This window comes from Gasterosteus aculeatus, chromosome 1, assembly GCF_964276395.1.
Source record: "Gasterosteus aculeatus chromosome 1, fGasAcu3.hap1.1, whole genome shotgun sequence".
Taxonomy (NCBI): domain Eukaryota; kingdom Metazoa; phylum Chordata; class Actinopteri; order Perciformes; family Gasterosteidae; genus Gasterosteus; species Gasterosteus aculeatus.
This window is the reverse complement of record NC_135688.1, coordinates 28345073-28369100: the sequence shown is the minus strand read 5'-3', so window position 1 is coordinate 28369100 and position 24028 is coordinate 28345073. Positions and strand designations below refer to the sequence as shown.

Below are 24028 nucleotides of genomic sequence, written 5' to 3'. Positions count from 1 at the left end.
AAGTTGCTCTGACAGACTCGTAGTGGTGTGTTTCTAAAGTAAAGTACCACAATGAATTCACTACTGTCAAACGATCGGCCCGTTCGCACACCTTTAGCAGTTTTCCACCGACACCCGTTTTCCCCGCTCGACCTGCCCGGCGGCTCTGGCCCCGCCCCTTTCAACCTCTCCCTGCTCTCCCCTCGACAGACAGAACAGTTTCCCGATCAGTCCAGACGAGCCTTTCCTCCTTCACCGCTCCGCTTGTGATTTTCTCTCTATCTTCTCCGCCGGCATGAGCGCCAAGCTGTGGACTGAGGAGCAGTTCAACTGCCCCGTGTGTCTTGACCTCCCCAATGATCCGGTCACAATCCCCTGCGGGCACAGCTACTGCATGGGCTGCATCAAGGACTACTGGAGCAAGGACGACCCCAAGGGGGTCTACAGCTGCCCCCAATGCCGGAAGAACTTCTCCCCCAAGCCCTCCCTGTCCAGGAACACCATGCTGGCCGAGGCGGTAGAGCAGCTCCGCAAAGGGGCCCACAAGGCCGACGTGCGTGAGTCCATGCGGAGTGCCAGTTCCTCGGCCAAAAGGAAGACCTCCTCCTCTTCCTCCTCCTCCTCTTCGGCGGTACCGTGCGACATGTGCAAAGGGGAGCGGCGAGCGGCGGTCAAGAGCTGCCTGTCGTGCATGACCTCGTTCTGCGCCGCCCACCTGAAGCCCCACTCCACTAAGAAGGCCCTGAAGGCGCACGAGCTGATCGCGCCCACGGCCAACCTGGCGGAGAAGATCTGCACCCAGCACAAGTACCTGCAGGAGTTCTACTGCCGCCAGTGCAAGATGTTCATCTGCTGGCTGTGCACCAGCAACCAACACAAGGGCCACGAGTGCGTCTCCACCAAGGCCGAGCGCCTGGAGAAACAGGTGAGAGGAGGGGGCGCTGCGCCGGGATGAGTTCCCTGGGGGAACCGTTGTTTGTTTGTGATCGCTAATGTCTTTCTTAATTATTCAAAATAAGTGGTGTGTTCTTTACAAATACACATACATACAACATCTATACAAACAGTTTTATTTGGCGGAACCCAGTTTAAAGTATCTCAGCAGCTGGAATCGAGTAGTATAGGTAGTACTCTGCAGTAGTACTATGCGCTGTACGTCGTCCCACCTGCCGTCCATTGTTCTGCGCGATGGGTTTTGTCTCTTTCGAGGGTGTCGTCCTCACTCCTTTTGTGTCTCCAGCCGGGCTGAGAACATTCCTCACCGCATTCCTGTCCAATCATAGCGTCCCACGCTCTCGCGTTGTCTGTGAGACACGGCATTTCCTCGTATCGTGTTTTTTTTTCTTCTTCTTTTTCTTCCTTGAGGTGGATGAATGTGGTTCTCATCCTGCGTCTCGATGTGGTCCTCCCGCAGAAAGTGCTGGCAGAGATGCAGACTGAAAACCAGCAGAGGCTGAAAGACCGCCAGCAGGAGCTGAAGGACATGAAGAAGATGATGGAGGGGATGAAGGTCGGCCGCTTGCAGTGATTTTCGTGACCTCAAAAGAAGAATTTTTCATTAAATGAATTAAATCTGCCTCCTCTCTCGCAGCGTTCCGCGGACAGGGTGCACGGCGACACGGAGCAAGTGCTGGTGGAGCTGCAGCGGTCGGTGGAGCGTCTGCAGGAGCTGCTGGAGGAGGTGCTTGACCAGGCCGGCATGGAGAAGATGGGACAGGCCCAGGAGGTCGTCGATAACCTGGAGGCCGAGATCAAGGAGCTGAAAAAGAGGGAGACGGAGATGAGGGACCTGGTGCACTGCGAGGACCACATCCACTACCTGGAGGTGGGCGGGACCAAACTTCGCTGTGTGGGCCAGATGATTTGAGCATATTTCTAAATTCAACCAAATACAGATAACGCTATATTATCTTAGTTTAAACAATAGATGTGGATTAAATCGAGTGGAATTATTACCTTATCTTGTAACCTGTAAAACTTCTGCCTGTTCTGTGTGTTAATATTAAACTACACATGTTACATTTATATCATCATTAATCAAATTTAAGATATTTGATTATTGTTGCAAGTTGTATCGTGTCTTACTTACAGATTTATACTCAAACACACACTATTTTAAGCTCAAAAGGAATTCATTTAAACTTGAGACCGGAAATACATTTTCATTAATATGGTGGCGAAGGCTGATTTGTTTTTAAGCTAGAAACATTGATTTGGGTAACTTGTTGAAAACGGTCAAATTATTTTGCATTCATTTAGAACTATTTGTATGGGCATCTGAGATAGTGTGAATGTATTATTTGTTTTTCGGATTACGCCATTACATTTATTAATTATATTGCATGTCATTTAGCTGACGGTTTTATCCAAAGCGACTTTCATTAAGTGCACTTCAACCATAAGGATACAAACCTGGAAGAAAGTGCAATTTCATCAAATAAGCCGATTTACAACCTGCTATCAATAAGAGCAGTAAGTGCTACATGCTTGTTCCCCGTCAGGCCTGCGAGTCCGTGTGCAGCCCGCTGGAGTCGGGGGACCTGCCCGTCGTGGCCGCAAACCTGGACGCTTCCTTTGAGCCCGTGCGGGAAGCCGTCCTGAACCTCCGGGAACGCGTGGAGGACCTGTGCAACCAGGAGCTGAGCAAGATCACCAAACAAGGTCCCCAACCGAGTCTCGCCTCGCTCCGACCCCCCGCCTCTCTTTCACCTGCTCTCGTGCCTCATCTAATCTCGTCTGTTCTCTTCCAGTCAACGACACCACGCTGTTCACGCTGAAGGACTGTGAGTTCCAGGCATTTCTTTCTTACCGACATGAAACAACAGAAGCGAGTCTTTGTTGCTTAACTTCCCTTTTTGTCTTCCCCAGCCAACCGGAGCGCGAAGGGAGGGATTCTAAAATGTGAGTTTGTTTGTGATTTTAAATAAGCAGCAGAGGACTCCTGAAAGACTTTTATTCCCGTAAAAACCCATTTCCCCTTTTCTCCCCACAGTGTTTGGCCTGTCCTCTCGCAACACCAGCAGCCGCCCAGCAGGTACGTCCCGCCTCTCTGAGTCCACGTCAATGAGGCTGACACACATACGTGATTTCCGTCTCGTCTCACAGCCGCTGTGCCCAGCATCGCGTCGGGAGGGCGGAGCGCGGACAGAAGAGGTGATGCCAACTGACGTGCGACAATATCAGGGACAGGGGGGGAGGTAAGGGTGTGGCGCTCCTTGTTAAACACCATGTTGGCATCGTGTCATTCAGGTATCGGCCTCAAGAGTCAAGACGTGAGGAGCAGAGACGGTCCGCGAGGTAAGACAGAAAAATAAAAAATACCATGGATGGAGAGGTGTGTGTGTGTGTGTAAAATATGCTTCTTCCCTGTAACAGACGGAGGAAACACAAGCTCACCCAGACCCCGAGACAGGCAGAGAGAGACAGGTGGGTTCTGATGACAGTGATCATTAACCCATTATAAAGTTACTATCATTTATAAGGACTTACATGTATCTTATCGGATCTCTGTATTATATTTCCATAATGAATAATAATCTTTGCATCATAATGTGAGTTATTTTTATTGTCTGATTTCTCCTCATGCACCAATACGGTTCTTATGATTTAGTAAGCTTTAATCGACTGGCCATAACACCTATGCTCGATCGAACTTGTCACGTGTCCTCCGAGCAGTGAGGGAGACCAACCCCCGACCGAGCCCCGTCCCCGTCCCCAGCCCCTCTCCCAGCCGCGCAAACCCTCAGTCTCTTTGGAGCAGGGCCAGTCAGAACCAGGCTGCCGCCCCGCCCCAGACTCCAATCCCGGCCACCCCGATTCCCGCTCCAGCACCTGCACCAACCGGAGGTAGACAACCAACCTTGTTTTGACGAAACAAAACCCTTTGCTGCCGCCAACAACAAAATGCTCAGACTCTTCATCAATCCGCCTTTCTCCTCCTCCTCCTCCTCTCGGGATTCAGGGTCCAGTTTCGGTCGGATGGCGTCCATCAGCAGCCTGTTCCGCTCCCATCGGCGCGGCACCACCCCGGCTACCCCGGCCGCTAACACACTGCCAGCCGGAGGAAACCCATGTAAGACCTAAAAGTAGCTCTTAATCCACTCATTTGTATGTTTGGACTGAATTAACCCAAATTCTGAGAAGATGTCTCTATATCAGTAGTTACATAGCGTGTTGACTCTGCGGCTCGTTTACACCCAACAGGGGCGACGGCCGCTCCGTCTGAATCACCAACGCAAAGTAAGATGGCCGCCTTTACATGTTGGATTCATTTATTTTCGGCTCATAACTTGAACATGGACCCGATGTTAATGCACGCGGTTTCCTCGTTGGACAGTTAACCCCGGCCTCTTCTTGGACCTGCCCACCCCGACCTCGGTGATGCACGCGCCTGCTTTTCCCGCGCGTGAGTACATTTCATCCTCCTCATTTTCAGACAAGACGTGAGTGAAAACAACACACGCAACAGACAAGAATGAATATGGAACCTCTTTTTTTTGTTGTTGTTGTTGCAACGTTTGCTTTTCCAGTGCGAGAGATCAACCTGGACAGCATCCAGGCCCCGGAGCCCAGGACCAGAGAGGAGTTCCTGCAGTGTGAGTCGCTACGTTTCAATACGTTTCAGAGGCTGTGGAACGATCGGCTGCTGTTAATGTTTACGCCAAAGAACCTAAAACATATCGCTTGCAGAAGTTGTGATGGAAACAACAGAAAGTGCACTGACATAGTTGATATTCTTTAATAAAAACCCAACTCAAGGTCTAATTCCACGGCTTCTAACCAAATCGCCGGGTCTCTGTGAGAGGACTTTTCACAGTTCAGACTTGACTCAACACAATAATGAACTTAATTCTCCAGACTGTGTGACTAATTGCCAATTTAAAACCCCCCCTTAGACTCTGTGACCTTGACCCTCGACACCGACACCGCCCACCGGCGGCTGGCCCTCACCGAGGGCAACACCAAAGCCACCCTGCAGGCAGCGGCGCAGCCTTACCCCAACGCAGCCGGGCGCTTCGACGGCTGGACCCAGGTGATGTGCGCGAGCCCGCTGTACGCCCAGCGCTGCTACTGGGAGGTGGAGTGGAGGGGCCGGGGCTCCTCCATGGGCGTGGCCTACGGCGCCATGGCCCGGAAGGGCTCGGACGCCCGGTCGGGCCTCGGCTACAACGCCCAGTCGTGGACCCTGGAGCTGTCGGACACCTGTTGCTCGGCGATGCACGACAACGAGAAGCGGGATATCCCGGTGAGCTACTCGCCCCGCCTGGGCCTCTACCTGGACGTGTCCACGGGGACGCTGGCCTTCTACAGCGTGGCGGAGAGCATGACGCACCTGCACAGCTTCCGCGCCAACTTCACGCAGCCGCTGTACGCCGCCTTCGCGGTGGGCAGCGGGGTCGGGGTGGGCCTGGACTTTGCCCTCGGACAGTTCAGTTCCAGCTCCGACAGCATCAAGATCTGTCCCATGTGAGAGAGGGGGGCGAGGGGGGGGAGGATCTTCCCTTCAGAACAAACTGCTTATCCGGTTGGGTTGCGGGAAAGCAGCTGACTTCAGCATAATAAGTAAAAACACTCAACAACTTTACTTTGAGTTTCTGTACTAGTTCTTCCACCGAGAATGAGTAATACAGCAGTGGGTGAGTCAGACGCTTTGTTTCCATTGCTTTATTATTAAAAAAAAAAAGAGGCAGCTTATTAATAGCCATGTGTAGTTTAGAGGATTATGATCTTAGAGGAGAGGCACGAGGAAGCGACATAACATAGTAGCCAACAAAAGACACACCTGAACCTGCCGCCCTACTGGAAAAACAGGGGATTTGACAAATACAACTAATCTACGGATGAGAAGCCTGATGGTGCCTTTTTTCCTCTGCTCTAAACTCTGACAAATGTACAAAAAAACACAGCAATTGTAAGCAAGAAAAATAAAGATGGCTGGACATATTAAAATCGTTGCACTGTTTTCATTAATATGTTAAAATATTCATAGTTCAAATAGTAGTGTCACCAAAACAAAGGTTAAAACAAAGAGTCAAAGTGCAATAGGCGAGTGGGGGGGGGGGGGGGGGGGTCTGGTCGGATCAACGGTTGCTGGGGACGACGGCGCTAAAGGGGCCGCGGTGGTCAAGCGCACACCTCTGATCCTTGTATCAAAAGCATGATTTTATAAAATACAACCAAATAATAAAGGATCACTTTTCATTATCCTCTCCTGAAGGAATACACCCCCCCAGTTCCCTGGTGTGTGAATCACATAAACATTGTCATGTGCAACTAAATTATGTGTTAATATTTATCCGACTTCCCAGACTGCCCGTGAGAGTCTAAAAAGACCTTCAGGTGAGGACGGTGGCTGCAAATTGAATCAAATTCGAGGACCCGAGGACAAAGGCAGACCCCGTCTCGCTCCGGTCTGGCCTGCCTCCCGACAGGTGCATGCTGGGAACCCCAAGCTTGCCTCTGACTTCTCAGGCATTGGCTTGCAAGTAAAATCCTCACAATATTAATACTGGCATGTCAATGGCGTGGTCTGACTACAACAATGGTCTGGCAGTATGCTATTAAACCAGCTGCCACTCAAAGTCCTCAAGTTACAAAAAGCATGTTGAATCCCTTCTGGTTTTATTGGGACATGCCTTTAAAGCGTTTGCTGTATAATGCTTGTGGTTGTAGTATAATGCTATTTCATTACAGACTAAAGCTGACTTGACCCCCCCCCCCACGCAGAACAACCCATGGAATCGCGAGAGTGGATGCTCAGTCTCCTTTACCTTCCCACTTACTCTGCCCTCTGACCTCTGACCTACTTATTCCTTCCTCACAACTCCATCTCATGATCCACATCCTCAGACCTTCGTCCACGTACGCGTTGCCATTTTCTTCCCTCCTACACATGAGCATCCAGAACCTCGCTGCAAAACTACAGAAGCGACTTAATTACTGAGAAGGTCCCGGGCGCAGCCCAGGGGGGAGGCGAGATAAGGCCTTGGTTACTGTCTACTATAAACAGTCAGCTCGTTCAATTGTGCTTCAAAGAGGAAGGTTTAAAAAAAAAAGGATGGGTTGGTCTGTTCTTCCCGCTGGACGCCTCCTCGTCCCCAAAAGGGCAGTGGGAGGGAGACAGAAAGAGCGGTTGAAGTGTCCAGCCACCTCGTCAGCGCTTTGTTGAACCTGGCGGGGCGCGGGGGACGGAGGCAAGATGCCGCCGCCGCTCTTTGGGGTTTCCCCAGGGTGGCGGCTGGAGGGCCAGGGAGGTCGGGTGGGGACGAGGCGTTGGGTTACCGGACAGTTTCCCCGCCCGGGCACCGATCATGGCCGGGAGGCTCTGGTTGCGCCTCAGGCCGTCCAGCAGGCTCCCCCCGCCTGCCGACACAAACGTGGCGGAGCCCTGGCACGGCCCCTCAGACTCTGCGCTCTGGAGCACCCGGGTGAACCCCAGCCGCCGCAGCCTCTCCACCAGGCCGAGGTCGGGCTTGGCGTGCCCGGGCTTGGGGGGCGGGACGTGGGCCGGAGTTCCCTGGGACGGGCTGGGCAGGTCGGGGTGTGGGGCGCGGCCCAGGTTCAGCCCGTAGACGTCCTGGAGGAAGAGCTCGGCGGGCCGCGAGGCGAGGAAGTTGTCGGCCTGTTGCTTGCGGGGCTCTGGGGGCACCGGGGAGGGGTCCCGCGAGTGCGAGGGGGAATTGGGGGGCGTGCCGGGGAGCAGGCGGAAGAGGGGCTGCCGGGACGCCGTCTTTGGGGACGGAGGCGGGCCGTCGGCGGAGACTTGTGCGGAGATGCCCCTCTCCAGGACCAGCTTGGCCAGGCCGCTGGTGGCCACCAGGGGGCGTCGGGGGGGAAAGCAGTCGCCCAGGCTCAGCCGGCAGGGGGTCACAGGGGTGCTGGGACCGGTCCTCATGGAGCTCGGGGTGTTGGCCACGAGGGACGACCGGGAGCTGAAAAACGCAGAGGCGGCTATGAGGTGAGAAGAGAGGCCTCCTGTGTAAAATAAAAGTTCACAGCGTCCTTTGCAGAGGTCCTACCTGTGGGTGACCTGTGTGATGTCGCTGGGGTGCAGGATGCTGCACGTCGTGATGGTGTAGGTGGAGAAGGTGGAGCTCTGACACTTTCCTGGATTTTGGACTGAACACACAACAAAATCAGGTAAGAACACACTCACAACAGCTGCAATGAATATCCTAAAAGCCCCTCATTGAAGCACGGCAGCGTTTACCAGAGGAAGACGTTGTCGTGGAGATGAACATCTGACTCGGTGATTGGACCACGGTGGTACAGGCTCCCGGAATGGGCCGAGGGGATCGCTCGGTGACACGTTGGGGCGCAGGGGTCAGACAGAGGTCCGCTCTCCCGGTGGAGGAAGGCGGATGTGCCACGGGTGATGCTGGCCGGGTGGGGGAGCGAGGCCGGACGGGGAGAGGCAACGCCGAGTGCGTCCTGTCCCTCCTGTCCTCCGGCGTGGACGTAAAGCGCGCCTTGAAGGTGATCCCGTCTTCCTCTTCGTCCTCGTCCTCTTCCTTACCCGGCTCCGCCGACCCCTTCTCCAGGACACCCGTATGCTCCTCGTCCTCCTCCATGTCAGACAGCCGGTACACGGTGTCCTGAACCAGTGGACAGAAGCCTTTGGTCACCACCCCAGGGTGGGGGTCCAGGATGGTGGCCAGGTGGGGTTGAGCCAGCTGCTGCCAGTGATGCAGCGTCAGTGAGCCTGTTTGGTGCATCAACACAGGAGGAAATGTCCTTATGACCACTGATAAATATATAAATAAAAGTCCACTGGTGGTAGTGAAGACTACAGACCCACCTCTAGTCCCAAATCCATGATGTAAGACAACTAAGTCCTACATCAAGTCTCAAGTCAGTGAAAACTTTTGTAAAATGTGCTTGTTGGATCTCACGTTTTACCTTCCATGGGCTTGACGATCTGCAGCTTCTCCGGCAGGAAGGTCTTGAAGACGCTGGAGCCGAAAGAGAGCTCCGACAGGTTGGAGAAGGAGGAACACGCGCTGCCCACCGGCGAGCTGCAGCCGCTGCCCCCGCCGCCGCCCCCCCCCTCCGCGCCCGCCAGGGCCTGCAGCTTCTTCTCGCGCTCCGCCTGGAAGAACCGCCGCTCGCAGAGGAAGTTCTGCCGTCGCAGCGATAGCCGGTGGAGGGCTTTGGTCAGGTCGTTTCCTCCTGGGCAGCCGGGCTGGCCCATCCGCACCTCCTCCCTGGGGGGGGGGTAAAACCACGGGTCTATTAACAAGGGCCGCGGACGTCGCCCTCGGGGTCGAAACCTCGAGGCGGGAATACTTGTGACGTACCCCTGAGAGGACGCGAAAGGCTGTGCGGTCATCACTAGAGAGCTGTGACCCGAGCCGGGGATGGGGGGCGTGGCCAAAGCCGGCCGCGGCGACGAGGCGTTGATGGAGCGGACCGTTTGGAAGACTCGCTTCTGGGATACTCTGCAGGCAGAAAGGGTACGAGGTCAGAGCTTTGACTCAATACATCAAGGGTCTGTTTCAAAGTGGGATTTAATTGTTCAGCAGCAGAAAATCTAAACACATTAAAGGGGACATATAATGAAAATTCCACTTTTTTTGTGCTTCCACACGTTAATTTGTATATCCGCCGTGTCTACCAACCCAAAAGACAACTCCCGCAATTTGTTATGGTTCTTGCTCGTCAGAAACGTCACGCTTGAGTGACTGAGAATGAGCTTCCTTATCATTCTCTCGTCACTATGAAATGAATTCTCTACATGGTCCTCCCCCTACATTGCCCCCCCCCCTCTCCTACACTCACTATAGATACCGTAGCGTCTTGGGTGCAGTGGCTCTCGCAACACGGCGGCGAAAGGACGTACGAGCAGGAATCCTTTTTACAGTCAGAAGACCCCCCCCACGCTGTCTCTTTAGGGCTCTGTTTTAAATCATCCTTGTGGTATTACAGACATTTCATTAAGACCCCAAGGACTCATAGCAACTTGTGGTAAAAGGGGCATACGGTGGGTCCTTTAAAACGGAGTTCCTCAGTCGTGAAGAATGGGTTTCTGACCTTTGGTCCAGGGAGGCCGTCTCCTCCTCTACACTCATATCTCTCCTCATAGTGCCCTCAATTTCGGCGGCCAATGAGTCCTGTTCACACACACACACACACACACACACACACACACGAGAGTTGGATATGCAGAACTTTCTTAATTTTGCAGTTATTTAACGCCTAGTGAGCTATGGGTTCTCACCATGGGATAGACGCCGTAGGAGAGGTGCCTCCGCATCCCAGCTGAGGGAGTGTTTTTACTGCGAAGCTCCTTGATCTCCTCCTGGGATTCATGTAGCATCTCCACACACTCCGCATTCCTGTCTGCCAACTCGTCCAGCTGCAACGCACACGTTATTCAAATTACTTGGTATGAAGCGGTTAAATATATATTTAAATTAGACTTTAAATGTATGATTTGATAATTTAATTATCTTTAATGCATTTTACATCTATTAAGGGATTAACTGCTTTAAGCTATAACAATTTGAGGAAATTGTATTTTTCATACTCGCTATATGTTAAGGCTACAAACCGTAACAACCTATTTTTGTTTGAGTTCAAATAATATAGTTTGTTGTTGTTTGTAACTCCCTGTGCGATTGTACCTCTGCTGTGAGCTGTCGCTGAGACTCTTTGGACGCCTGCAGGTGGATCCTCAGCTCCTCTTTCTCCAGGGCCAGCTGCGTACAAACACACGGATACCCACATGAGCCTTTAGACAGACCACCAAGACCCAGGTCCACACCTAAATCAAGACCACCAGACCCAAATGGAGACCGCAAGAGCCACGTCGTGTCCCTACTCATCAAATTCTGGTCTTAATTTCAAGTTCCATGCATCAGGTACCAGTCTCCTCACCTCCTTCACTCTGTGCTGCAGCTCTACTATCTTGGAGAGCAACTGAGAGATTTCCTCCTGGTGCCTGAGCAGCTCCTCGTTCTTCTCAGATAGCTCGTCGCTCAGGGAAACCATCTGGCAGTTGGACTCTCCTGGAACCAGCACACAGACGGACCAAAGTAAGAAAAAAAGAGAAATCGTGGGGTTCCCCAGTACGGAGAGATCACGTCTCCGACGTGAACGCGTCCTCGTCACACTCACGGAGCTCCTTGACACAGTCGTTTACAAGCTGCTGCTCCTTCTCCTCGTAGGTGATGGTGTCGCATTTCAGTTGACACGCCTGCAGACGAGAGGAACCAGTCAGCACAACGTAGGTCTAGTGGCGCGATCACGGTTCAACGCGCTCCACACGCCCTCCACGCCCTCGTACCTCGGACCTCAGTGACAGGTTCTCCTCCTCCAGCTCCTGCAGCTTCACCTGGAGGGACTCCAGCTGGCCGAGCGTGGCGGCGGCCGACGTCGCCCCCCCCGGCGGCCGGGGCTGCCGCAGCGGCGTGGACGCGCTGGAGTCGGTCTCGCTCTCTTCCGAGGCGCTGGCCACCATGCGCAGAAGTTCCTCCTTCTTTCCGAGCTCATGCTGCACCTGGTGAACCTGAGGGGGGTGAGGGGGGTGCTCAGTGGGGGGGTTGCTTGTATCCACAGGGGTACCTTTACATGTAGTGAGACTCGGCGTGTGAGCTACCTGGTCCAGAGCCTGCGCCAGCTGCTCCTCTAAGGCCTCGTTGCGTTCCTGCAGCAGGTGGTTCCTCTGCAGGAGGGACTGACCGATCCGAGCCGCCAGCTCCAAGTCTCTGTCCCGCTGTCCAAAAAGGACACACAGCGCACCGACCAATCAGAACCGCCTCGTAAAAAGGTGGAAGCACGTGTCCCGAGCGAGTCCCGGGGAGTGGGCCGACCTACCTCCGCCAAAAGGTGCGAGACCACTTCAATGTCATTGTAAGTCCTGGTCATCTGCTCCATGCGATCTGCGCTGAGGACTGGCCAGAAAGAGGACATTTTTATCAGAAGACACTGGAGCAAACACACACACACACACACACACACACACCTACATCCATGCAGTTTGTTTTGCACATATTGCATGCAAACACAACAGCATTTAAACAAAACCACACACGTCCCTTTACTTGCTCCCTAATAACAACATTCCGACCACGAGCAACGTGAGCGCCCACTTGTGTGTGGCTACATTGTGTCACTTATTACAGAAACATATGGCGATGTGGTTGCTAGTGGTCTGAATGTGGAGCCGCCACAACACACACACACACACCCGCCCCACAGGTCCATTTCATCTGCTGTCGTCTACATGCGGCCAAGCAGAGACCCACCGGAGCTAAATGAAGAAGCAGGCAGAGAGAGAGGAAGATACCTTTGGAGAGGCTCTGAGAGCCGGGGTGGGGATAGGAAGAGGGCTCCAAGGCAAGATACGCTACGGTGAGAGACAGATACAAGAAGGGGACAGAGTTACAAGAAAAGGCTCACAAGCCGTCTGCTTGTTTTCACACTGAGGGGGCGGAGAGACAGAAAGGAAAGCGGCTGAGGGCGAAAGCTGAAGAACGCATGAATCGACTTCTTTCGGTAAGTATTAGTGTGTTGGCGGTCTACACAGCCATTAGTGCGGTCCGGCCTCCAAGCACCTGAGTGGGTGTCGCCGGCGCCGCGCTGCCGCCCCTGGCACCTGTTCAAAAGAGAAGTAGCAGCTCCAGATCACCGAAAACACATCGCCGCGGCTCGACCGCGCCGTCGGAGCGGTGTGCGTTTCAGCAGGCGGCACGAGCGGCGCGGCAGAGCGGAGGCGGCCACTCGATCGGGAGGAGAGCCCGTCGACGCGGTAATCTGAGGCCCGCGGTGACCTTTGGATCTCGCCGGGTAAAAATAACCTCTGCGGCGCAGCGAAGATATTTTTGTTACATAAACACACAAAATCTCTCTTGTTACTGTACAATTGACAAGAAGAGTCTCTCTCACTCACACACACACACATACATATATATTGTTTCACCTGCTGGGAAAAGTACGGCTCACCGAGTAAATCAATTATCTGTCTATCGGCTCAACACTACATTAAAAACATAAAAAATAATCACACACTAAGCCGTTCTTTACTTGTTGGCCTCGTTGGCCACAATAAACTACATCACTGCAAAGTCCAATGAGTAACGAGAGCGGTGCTTTTATTTCGATATGGATCATTGGAACGCAGACGCGGTCGGCGTCGTATGAAACACTGTAGACCTCTGGCACTAATAAACTAACAACACGCCCTGCACGTATGATATTCAGCCTTCATGCGAATTTGAAAGTCTCATTCAGGTCCCGGCAGAAAGCCCACATGCGAGGTCAAAGGGTGAACGACTAGAAAGAATTAAAGTTTTTTTTTTAATAAGAATTCTGCCCATCTGTCACCACTCTGACTTCTGCATCAAAATAGAGTTTCTGCGGTTCAAAGAAACATTTACTAATCGACCCTGGGGGAGGGAGGGGGCACTCGGACATCAGCGTGCCTATTGAGGCCATCGGGGGCTATTAATAGGCCGCGTTTTGATTTTGCAAGCGCACAAGTGGAGCAAGTATTTCAGAGAGCAAGAATATGACCCAGACTCTCCCTTACTGTACCCCCCCCCCCACATGTTCAGTTAACACACAAATTCAACAGTTAAAAGCGGCACAGGAAGTACAGCATGTATTACAAATAAAACCGCAGCATACCGCAACCAGTTTGAATGTAAACAGACGAGCATTCATTCAGACTTGCCCACTTCCTGCTTTTCAAGGAACACACACACACACACGTATGTTCCGCCTGACCTTGCAGAGCGGAGCTGCAGTCGGATTGTCTCACATGTCTCTCACACACACACACGCACTTAGCACAGCGCTAACGCTGCACTCACCTTCCATAGCGATGCCGTCGTAAACCTCCTCATTGTGAATGTTTAAAACCGGCATGATCCGACTCCTCTCGCCACTGTCCTCTCTTCATCCTCTATCATCCTCCCTCCCTCCCCGTCCCGTGACTCTGGCCCCGGCTGCACTTAACTCTGGCTTGATCACTGGATGCCTCTCTCTCTCTCCCTCACACACACACACACATCAGCAAAGACCCACAAGCACAACGACAACCGTGTGCCCAATAAGTCCCTCACGCACGCCATCGGCTCGCCGATGTCGCCCAAGAGGCCTTAATCAATCAAATGGCGGCAGACGGAGAGACCTTAAGACCTAAGTGTCCCGCCGCCGGACATATACGCCACAGGGAGATCCACACGTACTCATGTAGCGGAAGGTCTCCTCGGCCAGCACGGGGGAGATGGCGCTGTGTGGAGCGTGGCCTTCGTCCGGGGAGCAGCCGGGAGAGACCGCCCAGTCCTGGCTGTCCGACAGGTACACGGAGCCGGAGTCGGCCGAGCCGGAGCCCAACGAGCCGTAGTGCTTACCGCTGCTGCCGAGCCCCTCGTCTGTGGGTCAGAGGGCGGATTAGAAAAGGGGGGATACAAGTCCCCAAAATAAAGGTCTGGCTCATGTGAATTACTAATAACCAGCATTATATTAACAGCTTGTACCAAGTGCCTGGTTGCCATATTTATATGCTATAATAGTAATAATTTTACCATGACAACATAAATTAAAGAGGCTTTCATTTCGTAAGAAAAGTTGCAGCCCTGGTGAGATTTCCTGAGAGCGAGTGTGGGCTGATGAAGCCTTCGAGAGTGCTTATGTGTGTGTGTGAGTGTGTGATTGTGTGTCCTTTGTGGTTTACTGGGACATGAGGCGATAACTATAGCATCGAGCCCAAAGACACAGCAAACTGTACTGCAGGGCAGCGGGGGGGTTAGAACTCAAAATGTACACATAGGACACACTGCAGACGCCCTACCCGTCTCCGTGCTCGACTCCTTCTTCTCCACCGCCCGGGATTTGACCTCAAACATGTCTGTGGAGCGGGAGAGGGGGGAGGGGGTGGAGGGAGGCGGCGGTCCCCGCTCGCTAACACAAAGCTGGACCGGGAGCCGCTGCCGCTGGGACATCACATCCTGTCCAAGCACTGACCGGTGGTGCCCGCATACACCTTCAGTTGAGGGGAGAAGAGTGGAGTGTCAAAGAAGCAATAGTCCCAGAGAAGAAGATATGCAGAGGGTTGTTGGGGAGGGGGGGGGGGGGTCCCTACAGACACTCAACATTGACAGGATGTTGAGTGTCTGTAGGGAATAATCTGGGCCTTAAAGTGGTCAGACAGGATGAACATTCTTTTTTCTCTCATTTTGTACTGTACTGTAACTTTTTCGTTTTCATTTCACACATTTATTTAGTTCCAAATAACTCATTGCTGATGAAAACATTCAAAACTTAATTAAAGAGCGACTACAACAATTCAGCATCCCACTTCTCCACGTTGGGAGGCTTGTGAGAGATAGATTTTAAAAAGAATAGACAAAATCAAAACCGCAGAAGGGAGACATTCTGACTTCCCCGCCTTGGTACGAGTGATGGACCAAAACGCTGAATTCTACACTTCCCATAATGCAATTCTACAGCATCTTTCATTTCCTCCATACGTTACACAGCTGATTTCCCAGAGTAATAAATCGATCTTATCGGATAAAACTTGTTCTTCTAAGTAGACAGAGAGTTTTATCGTGCTGTTGTTAATTTTTTACTAAGAGCTACTCTAATAACCGTGCAGGTTCATGAATCCCCAAGAGCATCTGCATCACTGATCTCCTGTCCGTGTGGGTGTGTGTGTGTGTGTGTGTGTGTGTGTGTGTGTGGGCATGTCTGTGGAAAAACAGGCCTTGGGCAACATCCATCCTGTGCTTATGTAACATTGAAGCCGTCACTGTTTGTTCTATGAAGGAGATTAACGTCATGCGTGCAACGCTACAGTCCAAATGGGCCGTTCGGCATTAGAGGCCTGGGAGATCATATCGAACTGACCCATAAATCTCATCGGTAATGGAATAATATAGAAACATTCACATATGATATTGCTTGTATTAATCATCCTGAATGGCTCAGTATGAGTATCTTTTTCCATATTTGTCATGGCAACCTCCCCGCTGCCCGATTTAAAATGAAACGGCTGATCAGGGACAAGCGCCCTTGAGTCATTGCATGATTAACACCGTACCAGACAGACAGCTCTGTGCCTGGAAATTGAACAGTGAGAGATGAGTGCTCCCACGAGCGTATTTCCCTTCAAACTGGAAAAACCACAAGATGACAATAAGCCAGCGCCCACAAAAACTCAAATCTATCAATACGCTGGAGAAAATCCAGACCTCAATGCGGAAACCCACCACTTAATGTTGGTGACCGATTATTGCGCGTTATAAACGTGTAAAAAGGTAAGCACAGCCGCAAGATAGTAGCGCTGCGAAACACCGACGACACGGCAGCGTTTCACACAAGTAACAATCTGTCACAGAGGGACCGGATGCTTACTTCAGCTTTTTACAGGCTCCATCTCCCTTCACGTCTAATCCGCTCTCATCCAGAGCGACCTACAACCAAGTGCAGCAGTATAAATGTCAAATGCCAAAAGCAGTAAACTGTACAGTTTGATCTAACTATCACCAACAACAGCAGGAAACACACATCTGATCTGACCTCCATATGTGCCACCGTCGACTATGAAGAAATGGATTCATCCTAAATCCGTTTATTTATAGACCATAGTAAGACTTATCATGAAGATGTTTCAGTGGTCAAATAACCTAATGATTGGTAGAGCATAATTTTGCGGCTCTGCATTTCGGCACGATTAAAACAATTATAAAGATTGTATTTGAAAGAGGACATTTAAAGCTGCATCCCATCGATGTCAAATCCGTTATTTTAGGACGTATATGTTCTATCAATGAATTTTTCAATAACGGCACGCTTATTGTTCTCTCTGTCCGCTAACATTGAGTGTCTACGTGTATTAAAGCGTTATGTGTCCATATGTAATATATAGGTATAAAGGTCACAATAATAAAACAACGCTAACCAACAAACAAACAGCAGGCCGACCATAACGTCACCATTACGCGATCTAAAGCTACGGCTAAATAGCTCGGGTAGTTGTTAGTCCCTTATCAAAATATCCTTTAATTTAAATGTAGGATCATTTTAATAGGCATTTAGCGTTAGCTAACATAACGTTTCACGTGTGGAGTGAGGATGACAGCTTCACTGTTTCTAGTCGAGGGCGTTCCTCGGGCGGACGCATTTCAACACTAAGGACATTAAAAAATGATTTTCGATTATTAATTTTTTTTAAACGTACCCTGCGTCGGTGTTACTCCACGGCATCTGTTATTCCAGTTTTACATACGGAGTATTTCGATATCTTCACCAACAACTGAAACAATGGAGCGGAAGGGAAGGAGACGGCGAACAGCGACGAGTCATCGACGCGCGACAATATGCGCGGTGACGTATTCACTCTGCGCCATTTACCTTTGTCAAATTTAAAGTCATGTCAAAAAGGAAAAAAGAACAGCGCCGGGATATTGTGCGGTTCGGTTCCGACTGTAACGCGTGATACTTATTTCGCACAGATCGCGTCATATGGGCCAAAGTAAATGAAAGACCACGGAGTTCGTAAATAAAACATCGCTTCGGAAAACCAATCTCTTGTTAGTATTTTTAACTTGTTTACGTCGAAGCGCTCGAGTTGCAGTCAAGAGGAGACGGTAAGCGACTTTTCCTTTCGTGACGGGGTGACGTTACTCCAAACAAATGACGTTAGACTTGAAACAAAGAGGTATTTTAACTGAGCTAACGTCGGCATCACGTTTGAACCATATACGTCCATTGCAGCTTTTAAAAAATCTCTCCCGAACTTCGACAAATAGTTATTAGCCATTAACTGACGACATCAACCGTCGGGTTGAATAAAATGCGTTCTGGTTCAACAAAAAAATGGCTGCATCTAGCCATAACCTTGACGTGCAATTGAGTAATACATGTACAGCGGCGTTAATAATGTTATATAACCCAGTGTAAGTACATCTCCAACACAACCGAACACAGTTTTATGTTAGCTTCTGGTCGGGGAATGTTTTCCTGGGCTTCATTGTTCCCGATGTGTCGTCGCTCAACCGGCCTGGCGGGGATGTTTCATGTTTCATATCGTTTGGTTTGTGCTGACTCAGACAGGTGAGCTGCGGGCGGATGAATGCGTGTCTGTGGTCGGACGGACGCTGCCTGCTTTCTACTCCAGTTTGGGGGAGGGGGGGCAGGGAATCGACGCTAGTCTCCTGTTACCCCCTCCATGTCTTTCTTGGTAAGAATATATTATTATTATTGTTGCTGTTGTTGTTGTTTTTCTCACTTTGTGTGAGTCGCTGGGTTGCGATCTAATAGATGTTGATGGTCTGGTGGGATGAAGCCAGTCCCCTCGCGATGCACCATTAAGTGTGTCCAGTAACCAGGTGTGCTTTCTCTGAGGTGTATAAGACGGCTATGGCTTGTCTGGAAAACCCAACGCATCTGCACCAACATACATAATATAGATGGAAAAAATGTGAGATGCTGCTGAGCATTGTTCACACGTAATGGTCATCTGATTATGTATGCAGCGCTCTGTGGGGACATCAGTCACTCCGCTGCCTCTTTTTGTTGCCTGTTGTCGTGAGTCTCGTTCTCTCACCACTTCCAATGAAAATGCGGCGTCAGTGCCCAGATTCCCCAGATGCTTTCTGCTCTCGCCTCATCCCTGACCGTGTCGTGTATCACCCCCCCTTCCCCCAAGTTCCCACGTGTCCTCTCCACCCCTTCCTTTGTTCCGTAGGGCATGTCTCACCTGTGCTCCTCCTCCCTCCCCCACCCTTCACCAGGATTGTTCCTGCATCTCCCACACTCAAGTCCAGCCCCTGGACATAGAGGAGTGCTATGAGGACGTCAGCCACCAGTTCCTGGTCAGTAGCCGAGACATTCAGCGTGGTTACATGGATTCGAATAACTGGCTTAGTCGGACTGAAATCGAATTATTCGTTTCATGTAAACACCTTTGTCCGACTGTGCGGTCCGACTACGATCCGACTAACACCCCTGGATAACTCGATCCGATCCAGTTGATAGTTTGACTATTGCGGCATGTAACGGTGAATCGGATGAGGAACTGGACTTTGCGTCTTTGCGCATGCTTGAGATCCCGACGGCGTCTTCTCTCCGTTATCAAATCAGCCAATAGCGGCATTCGCATTCGCTGTACTCCTATTAACATCATGCACAAATAGTAGAGGGATGTAGCTTCACCTTGCTCTCCGCTCGCCATCTTTCTCGTAATGTTGATGTTGTTGTTGTTGTTGTTGGCGGTAGTGGTGAAGCGGTCAAGCGGAAATTGGCTGTATCACAACTAGTAGTAATGAAAACAGCGCCACCTATCGTATCGGATATGACGATATGCTTTCGGCCGATGATTCGATTTATTCACTGCCATGTATATTGGCTTAATAGCACCTCCCCCCAAAAGATAGCATAGTCCGACTAAGCAAAGATTCCAATTCTACCATCATGTAAACACACTGACTGTCCCCATGGAGACAGGCGTCACACGAATGCTCTTCACTTTGTCAACGTCCATCCATCCATTTATGTTTGCTGACCCTTTGTCAAGTTGTTGAAGACTGGAATCACATTGCAGCTGTTCTTTTTTTTCCCCATAAGCATCTTTATTCCCATGTGTCTTATACTCGCAGTTTACAACAGAGGTTTCTTGCGACAAAGAAGTCAAGGCAACCCCGATAACATTGCCATTACATCATCGGGAGTAGGTTTGCTCCCAAGGAGCCACAGTAGACAGTCACCGATAATCCACATTATTGATTGGATGGATTTCCACAGGGATTTGCCCGTTTTATGTTGTTCATCTGTAGCCACATATAATCATTCTCAACACAGTACTTATTATTAAAATGTACTGCTGGTGTGAAAGGTCAACAACTCCCTCCACAGACACACACACCACACCCCGCCCCCCCTGCCTCCACCCAGTGATACAGGCACAATCCTGGCACAGTAAACAAAGCTGATGTATGTTCAAAAGGCAACGAGAAACTGCATCTGACACGCCTGCAGCTGTCAGATGCCTTCCCAACCCCCCCATGAAACCCTTCACTCTGCACAGTCATACCGCCACCCTCTGGTGGCCACCGTCCCACTCGTACATAAACTCTTTGATGTTAGATGAAGGTCAGGGATCCCCAGAAGCACATTGAAAGACACTCGTGTGCGTCCTTGTTTGAGTTACTTATGTGACGTGCCAAATACACGAATGCATGATGTATTTCCCCCGCAGAGCTGTGACCGTTCTGAATACACCCTGCAAGGGCCGGCAGGGGGCGATGACATCACAGGGCTGTCGGCTGAGCCGGCCCACTACCAGCTGCTGTCTGAGCTGGGTGAGAACAACATGGCTGGCTCCTCAGTCAGGCAAATAGTTACCCGTCAAAAGAAAGGATGAGTTCACTTGAAGTCCATTTCTGTGTGCCACAGGGAGGGGCTTCAATAACCTGAGCCAGGTGAACATGGCGCGCCACATCCCGACTGGCCAGCCTGTTGCCGTCAAACAAACCAACCTGGACGAGTGCACAGAAGAAGAGCTTCTGCAGCTCCTGGTGAGCTGGTGGCGATTTACTTTGAAGGTTAGCATAATAGCATGCTCTCCATCCAGGTGTGTTTACACCTCATTCTGTCTCAAACCCCAGAGTGAGGTTCTTCTGTCCAGGCGGTTCCGTCACCCCAACCTGCTGACATCTCGCCTGGTTTTCGGCTCCTGCTGCAAACTCTGGGTCCTCACGCCCCTCATGGCCTACGGTCAGCCACCCTGCTCCTCCATTCACCTTCTTGGCCTTTTGTCCATCAGATTTTGTATTTCCATGAGCTGTCCTTTTCTCTCTCCTTCGTCCGCAGGCTCTGCAGACGCTCTGCTCCGAACATATTTCCCAGACGGAATGAGTGAATCCCTGATCGCGTACCTGCTCTACGGCGCGCTGAAAGCCTTGGAGTACCTGCACCGGATGGGCTACGTTCACCGGTCAGTGGGAGACGGGAAGACGTTGGGTGAAACATCTGTTTTACCAAGGGAGAGAGAGAAGTGCTTAAAAATACTTAATGTCTGTCCACGTATTCCTCTGCCGTAAGGGGGGTGAAGGCCAGTCACATCTTGCTGTCTGGTGAGGGGCATGTCTACCTCTCGGGGCTCCACAGTGTCTACAGCTTGATGCGCGAGGGGAAGCGGATGAGGACGGTGTTCGACATGCCCCACCACAGCCCCGCCCTGTTGCCCTGGCTCAGCCCCGAACTACTGCGACAGGTCAGCTCTCGCTAGATCAAAAAAAAAAAAAACATGTGGCGGTGCCCTTTTCCTGACGCGTCCTGTCTCCCCTCTCCCCCCCCCCCGGTGTTGCCCTGAGTAGGACCTGCACGGCTACGGAGTCAAGTCTGATATCTACAGTTTAGGTATCGTGGCGTGTGAGCTGGTCAGCGGCCGGGTGCCTTTCCAGGACATGCCCCCCACTCAGGTAACAGGGACGTGGGATTCAACTTCTCCTCCGATGTCCCAGGCAGGCTCATTAGGATATAAATATAAAAGAAGAATAGGTACGTGCACATTTAGCTTTAAAAGGCCGTTGTCCTCCTCCGCCGAATATCCCCCGTCCAGATGCTGCTTCAGAAGCTGCGCGGCTCCCACTGCTGCCTGCTGGATGTGGCTCCCTTCCCGCTGGGCGAGCTGGGGGGGCTGAAGGTCTCGCGGTCCGGGGTGGACTCCGGCATCGGGGAGAGCGTCGCCACCGGGAGCATGACACACAGCGCCGCGGCTCCACCCGCAGACCGACCCCAGAGCCCCGCGCCCAAAAACCACTCGGTCACCCTGCACAACCTGGTCGAGCTGTGTCTGCAGCAGCAGCCCGAGCGCAGGTCAGCGCGACCTGATTTATCAAATACGATTTCATTGCATTGCGATAGCGAGCACAAACTTGAGTTTTCCTTCTTTTTATATATATATGTTTTTATCCACAGACCGTCGGCATCTACGCTATTGACACACGCCTTCTTCAAGCAGGTGGGTTCAATAGGCCTCTTGGTTCTCAGCTCGGTCTACTCATTAATGTCACAAACATAATTTAGTATAATACTTGGGCCGAAGCTTGAAACGGACTTCTGTAAATGTGATTTTAATGAAAAGCTGTGTCGTTGTGTGACAGGTGAAGAAGCACACCAGAGACACCTTCCTCAGCCTCATGTACCCAGCAGTGCCCCTCAGCAGCCGCGAGGACCCTCCGATATCCTGCCCCCCCACCCTGTCCTGCCACGCCACGGTGTCGGCCTACGCTGAGGCCGCGTGGGACTTTTCCTAACACCCCCCCCCTTCCCCGTCCTCCCCTCCCCTAAAAATCTCTTTACTAGCAAGCCAAAACACAAAGACAATTGCAGCAACAAGGCCAAATTCTTCTGTGCTTTGATTTCATGTCATCAACCCCGACTCTCAGAGCCCTTTTATTTTTTTATTTTTATTTTTTTAAAGTAGTTTCATACTTTTTTTAAAACACAGGTTTCTCTGCATATGTTCAGAGTTTGCACAAACCAGCAGTTGACTTATAATCGCACAATACTTGAGAGAGTTAAAGGAAAAGTCCACCCTCAAATACTTTGTGAAAAACAGCAGTTTGTGATAAGCATATGCATTTTTTACAATGTGGTTGTCATACTTCTATTGGCAGTGATCATTTTTTATGTTACTGCACCTGTTCTCAAAGTATTCTCCAAAAAGGGAGGACCTTGTTAACTGGATTTAAAAATGATAAAATAATACAGGGAGTTAGATAATAACAGTTACTGACAAGGTAAACCCTGAGGCACAAGTGACGATGCAGGGTGGGTTTGTCCTTTACATTGTTTTTACGTATTCAGACTGAATAGATACTGAGGTACATGAGAAGATATTTACAGCACACGTGCATATATATTTTCATCTACATCAGAGTGGAACACCCATGGCTGTATTGCAAATGGGAAGTGCTAATTGGTCATTCAGAGTACTTCAGTCAAACAGAAACGAATGTGGGCTTTAAAATCGGGGATGAAAGTGAGTCATGGTAACATATTACACAAAACGATGGGAACTATGGTTCTGCAACTTAGAGCAAAAATATGCTTTATGTGTATAATTTTAATCAATTACGCTGATTCCACACCCGTCCTAACTTGAGGCTTTATTGGCTTGAGGCTTGTTTGCATCAGAAACAACTCTTTTTACCATCTCTGAATGTTTCGAAAACTTTCCCCAATCAAATATGCCACGTGTGTTTGCTGTATGTTTGAACATACATCCACTGTTTTACTATGTGTATTGTCATTTGAAAACACAAGACTAATAAGATAAACATCTGTCCCACGTACGAGTTAGAAACCATCAGTAGATGAGTTATTACTGTGACCACCTCTCCAACAATGCCTTTATGTATTTATGAAACCTGCGTTCTGAATATGGTGATCCATCCGTAACTGTGATTAAGTGAACTGTGTATGAGAACTGTGATCTACACTACATATCAAACATGGTAGCTGCGTAAGCCTTATGTATACATACTTATAAATATATATGTAACTACTAAATTTGATTTATGAACTACCTGTTGAGCCTTGAATCACTTTCTTTTTTGTAGTTGTGTGATAATAGAAAGGTGGTGCGAATTCAGTATCGTTTTAAACAATACAAAAAGGACCTTTTCATTTGCTTTGCAAAGTTTATCAAATGTTGGTACAAGTATTATACATTACAATCTATGCGTGTGAATAATACCTCCACACACAAATGTTAGCTTGGTATCAGATATATCAGATAATAGAAATAAATTGTTATAATCTGAAAGCCGAAATGTCAGCGGTTGTTTTGATTCGTGCACGTAGAGGTGAGCAGATGAGGTAAGCGTCTTGTGGGCGCGCAAAGAGACCAAACCAGCCAAGAAGATGGTGACAGCGTCATCCGTGCAGGTGAGTGTGTATCATGTTATCATATCTATAATAATTGTAACAACCCACTAACTTTCAGCAGGCAAAAGGTATTTAACAGTTCAGTTATCCGGGTTAATAGTGGTAAAAGTAAGGGGGGGACATGTAGAATTAGTTAATTGATACTACA

General features: G+C 50.4%; 3 protein-coding genes across 18 annotated transcripts; 2 read left to right on the top strand and 1 right to left on the bottom strand.

The window, feature by feature from the left end:
* The first annotated feature begins 151 nt into the window (after positions 1-151).
* Positions 152-5700, top strand: trim25l (tripartite motif containing 25, like). The gene is made up of 16 exons (XM_040174075.2): positions 152-904; positions 1394-1489; positions 1571-1804; positions 2481-2640; positions 2730-2762; positions 2848-2880; positions 2972-3013; positions 3085-3132; positions 3229-3276; positions 3355-3405; positions 3655-3825; positions 3941-4051; positions 4183-4218; positions 4316-4384; positions 4509-4574; positions 4875-5700. Exons 1-16 carry the CDS (start codon positions 275-277, stop codon positions 5447-5449), a joined length of 2403 nt encoding a protein of 800 aa, XP_040030009.2. The 5' UTR covers positions 152-274; the 3' UTR covers positions 5450-5700.
* Positions 5629-17311, bottom strand: trak2 (trafficking protein, kinesin binding 2). Of its 16 annotated transcripts, none has more exons than XM_078101512.1 (17): positions 17165-17308; positions 14774-14965; positions 14169-14354; positions 12266-12325; positions 11794-11870; positions 11576-11692; positions 11264-11485; positions 11095-11173; positions 10855-10985; positions 10602-10676; positions 10196-10333; positions 9958-10088; positions 9276-9416; positions 8878-9182; positions 8189-8680; positions 7998-8097; positions 5629-7910 (listed from the first exon to the last, which is right to left on the bottom strand). In XM_078101512.1, the coding sequence occupies exons 2-17, from the start codon at positions 14922-14924 to the stop codon at positions 7133-7135; spliced, it is 3183 nt and encodes a 1060-aa protein (XP_077957638.1). In that variant the 5' UTR covers positions 14925-14965; positions 17165-17308; the 3' UTR covers positions 5629-7132. The 16 variants fall into 16 exon arrangements, with proteins under 16 accessions (XP_077957638.1, XP_040029966.2, XP_077957663.1 ...); XM_040174032.2 differs by having other exon boundaries at positions 10009-10088; XM_078101537.1 differs by lacking the exon at positions 12266-12325 and adding an exon at positions 12534-12574 and having other exon boundaries at positions 17165-17304.
* stradb (STE20 related adaptor beta) lies at positions 17301-23765 on the top strand. Its single transcript, XM_040174100.2, has 12 exons — positions 17301-17573; positions 18036-18166; positions 18720-18800; positions 20183-20285; positions 20380-20501; positions 20592-20700; positions 20797-20920; positions 21028-21199; positions 21303-21407; positions 21548-21804; positions 21907-21949; positions 22092-23765. The coding sequence occupies exons 2-12, from the start codon at positions 18155-18157 to the stop codon at positions 22242-22244; spliced, it is 1281 nt and encodes a 426-aa protein (XP_040030034.2). The 5' UTR covers positions 17301-17573; positions 18036-18154; the 3' UTR covers positions 22245-23765.
* The last annotated feature ends 263 nt before the right edge of the window (positions 23766-24028 follow it).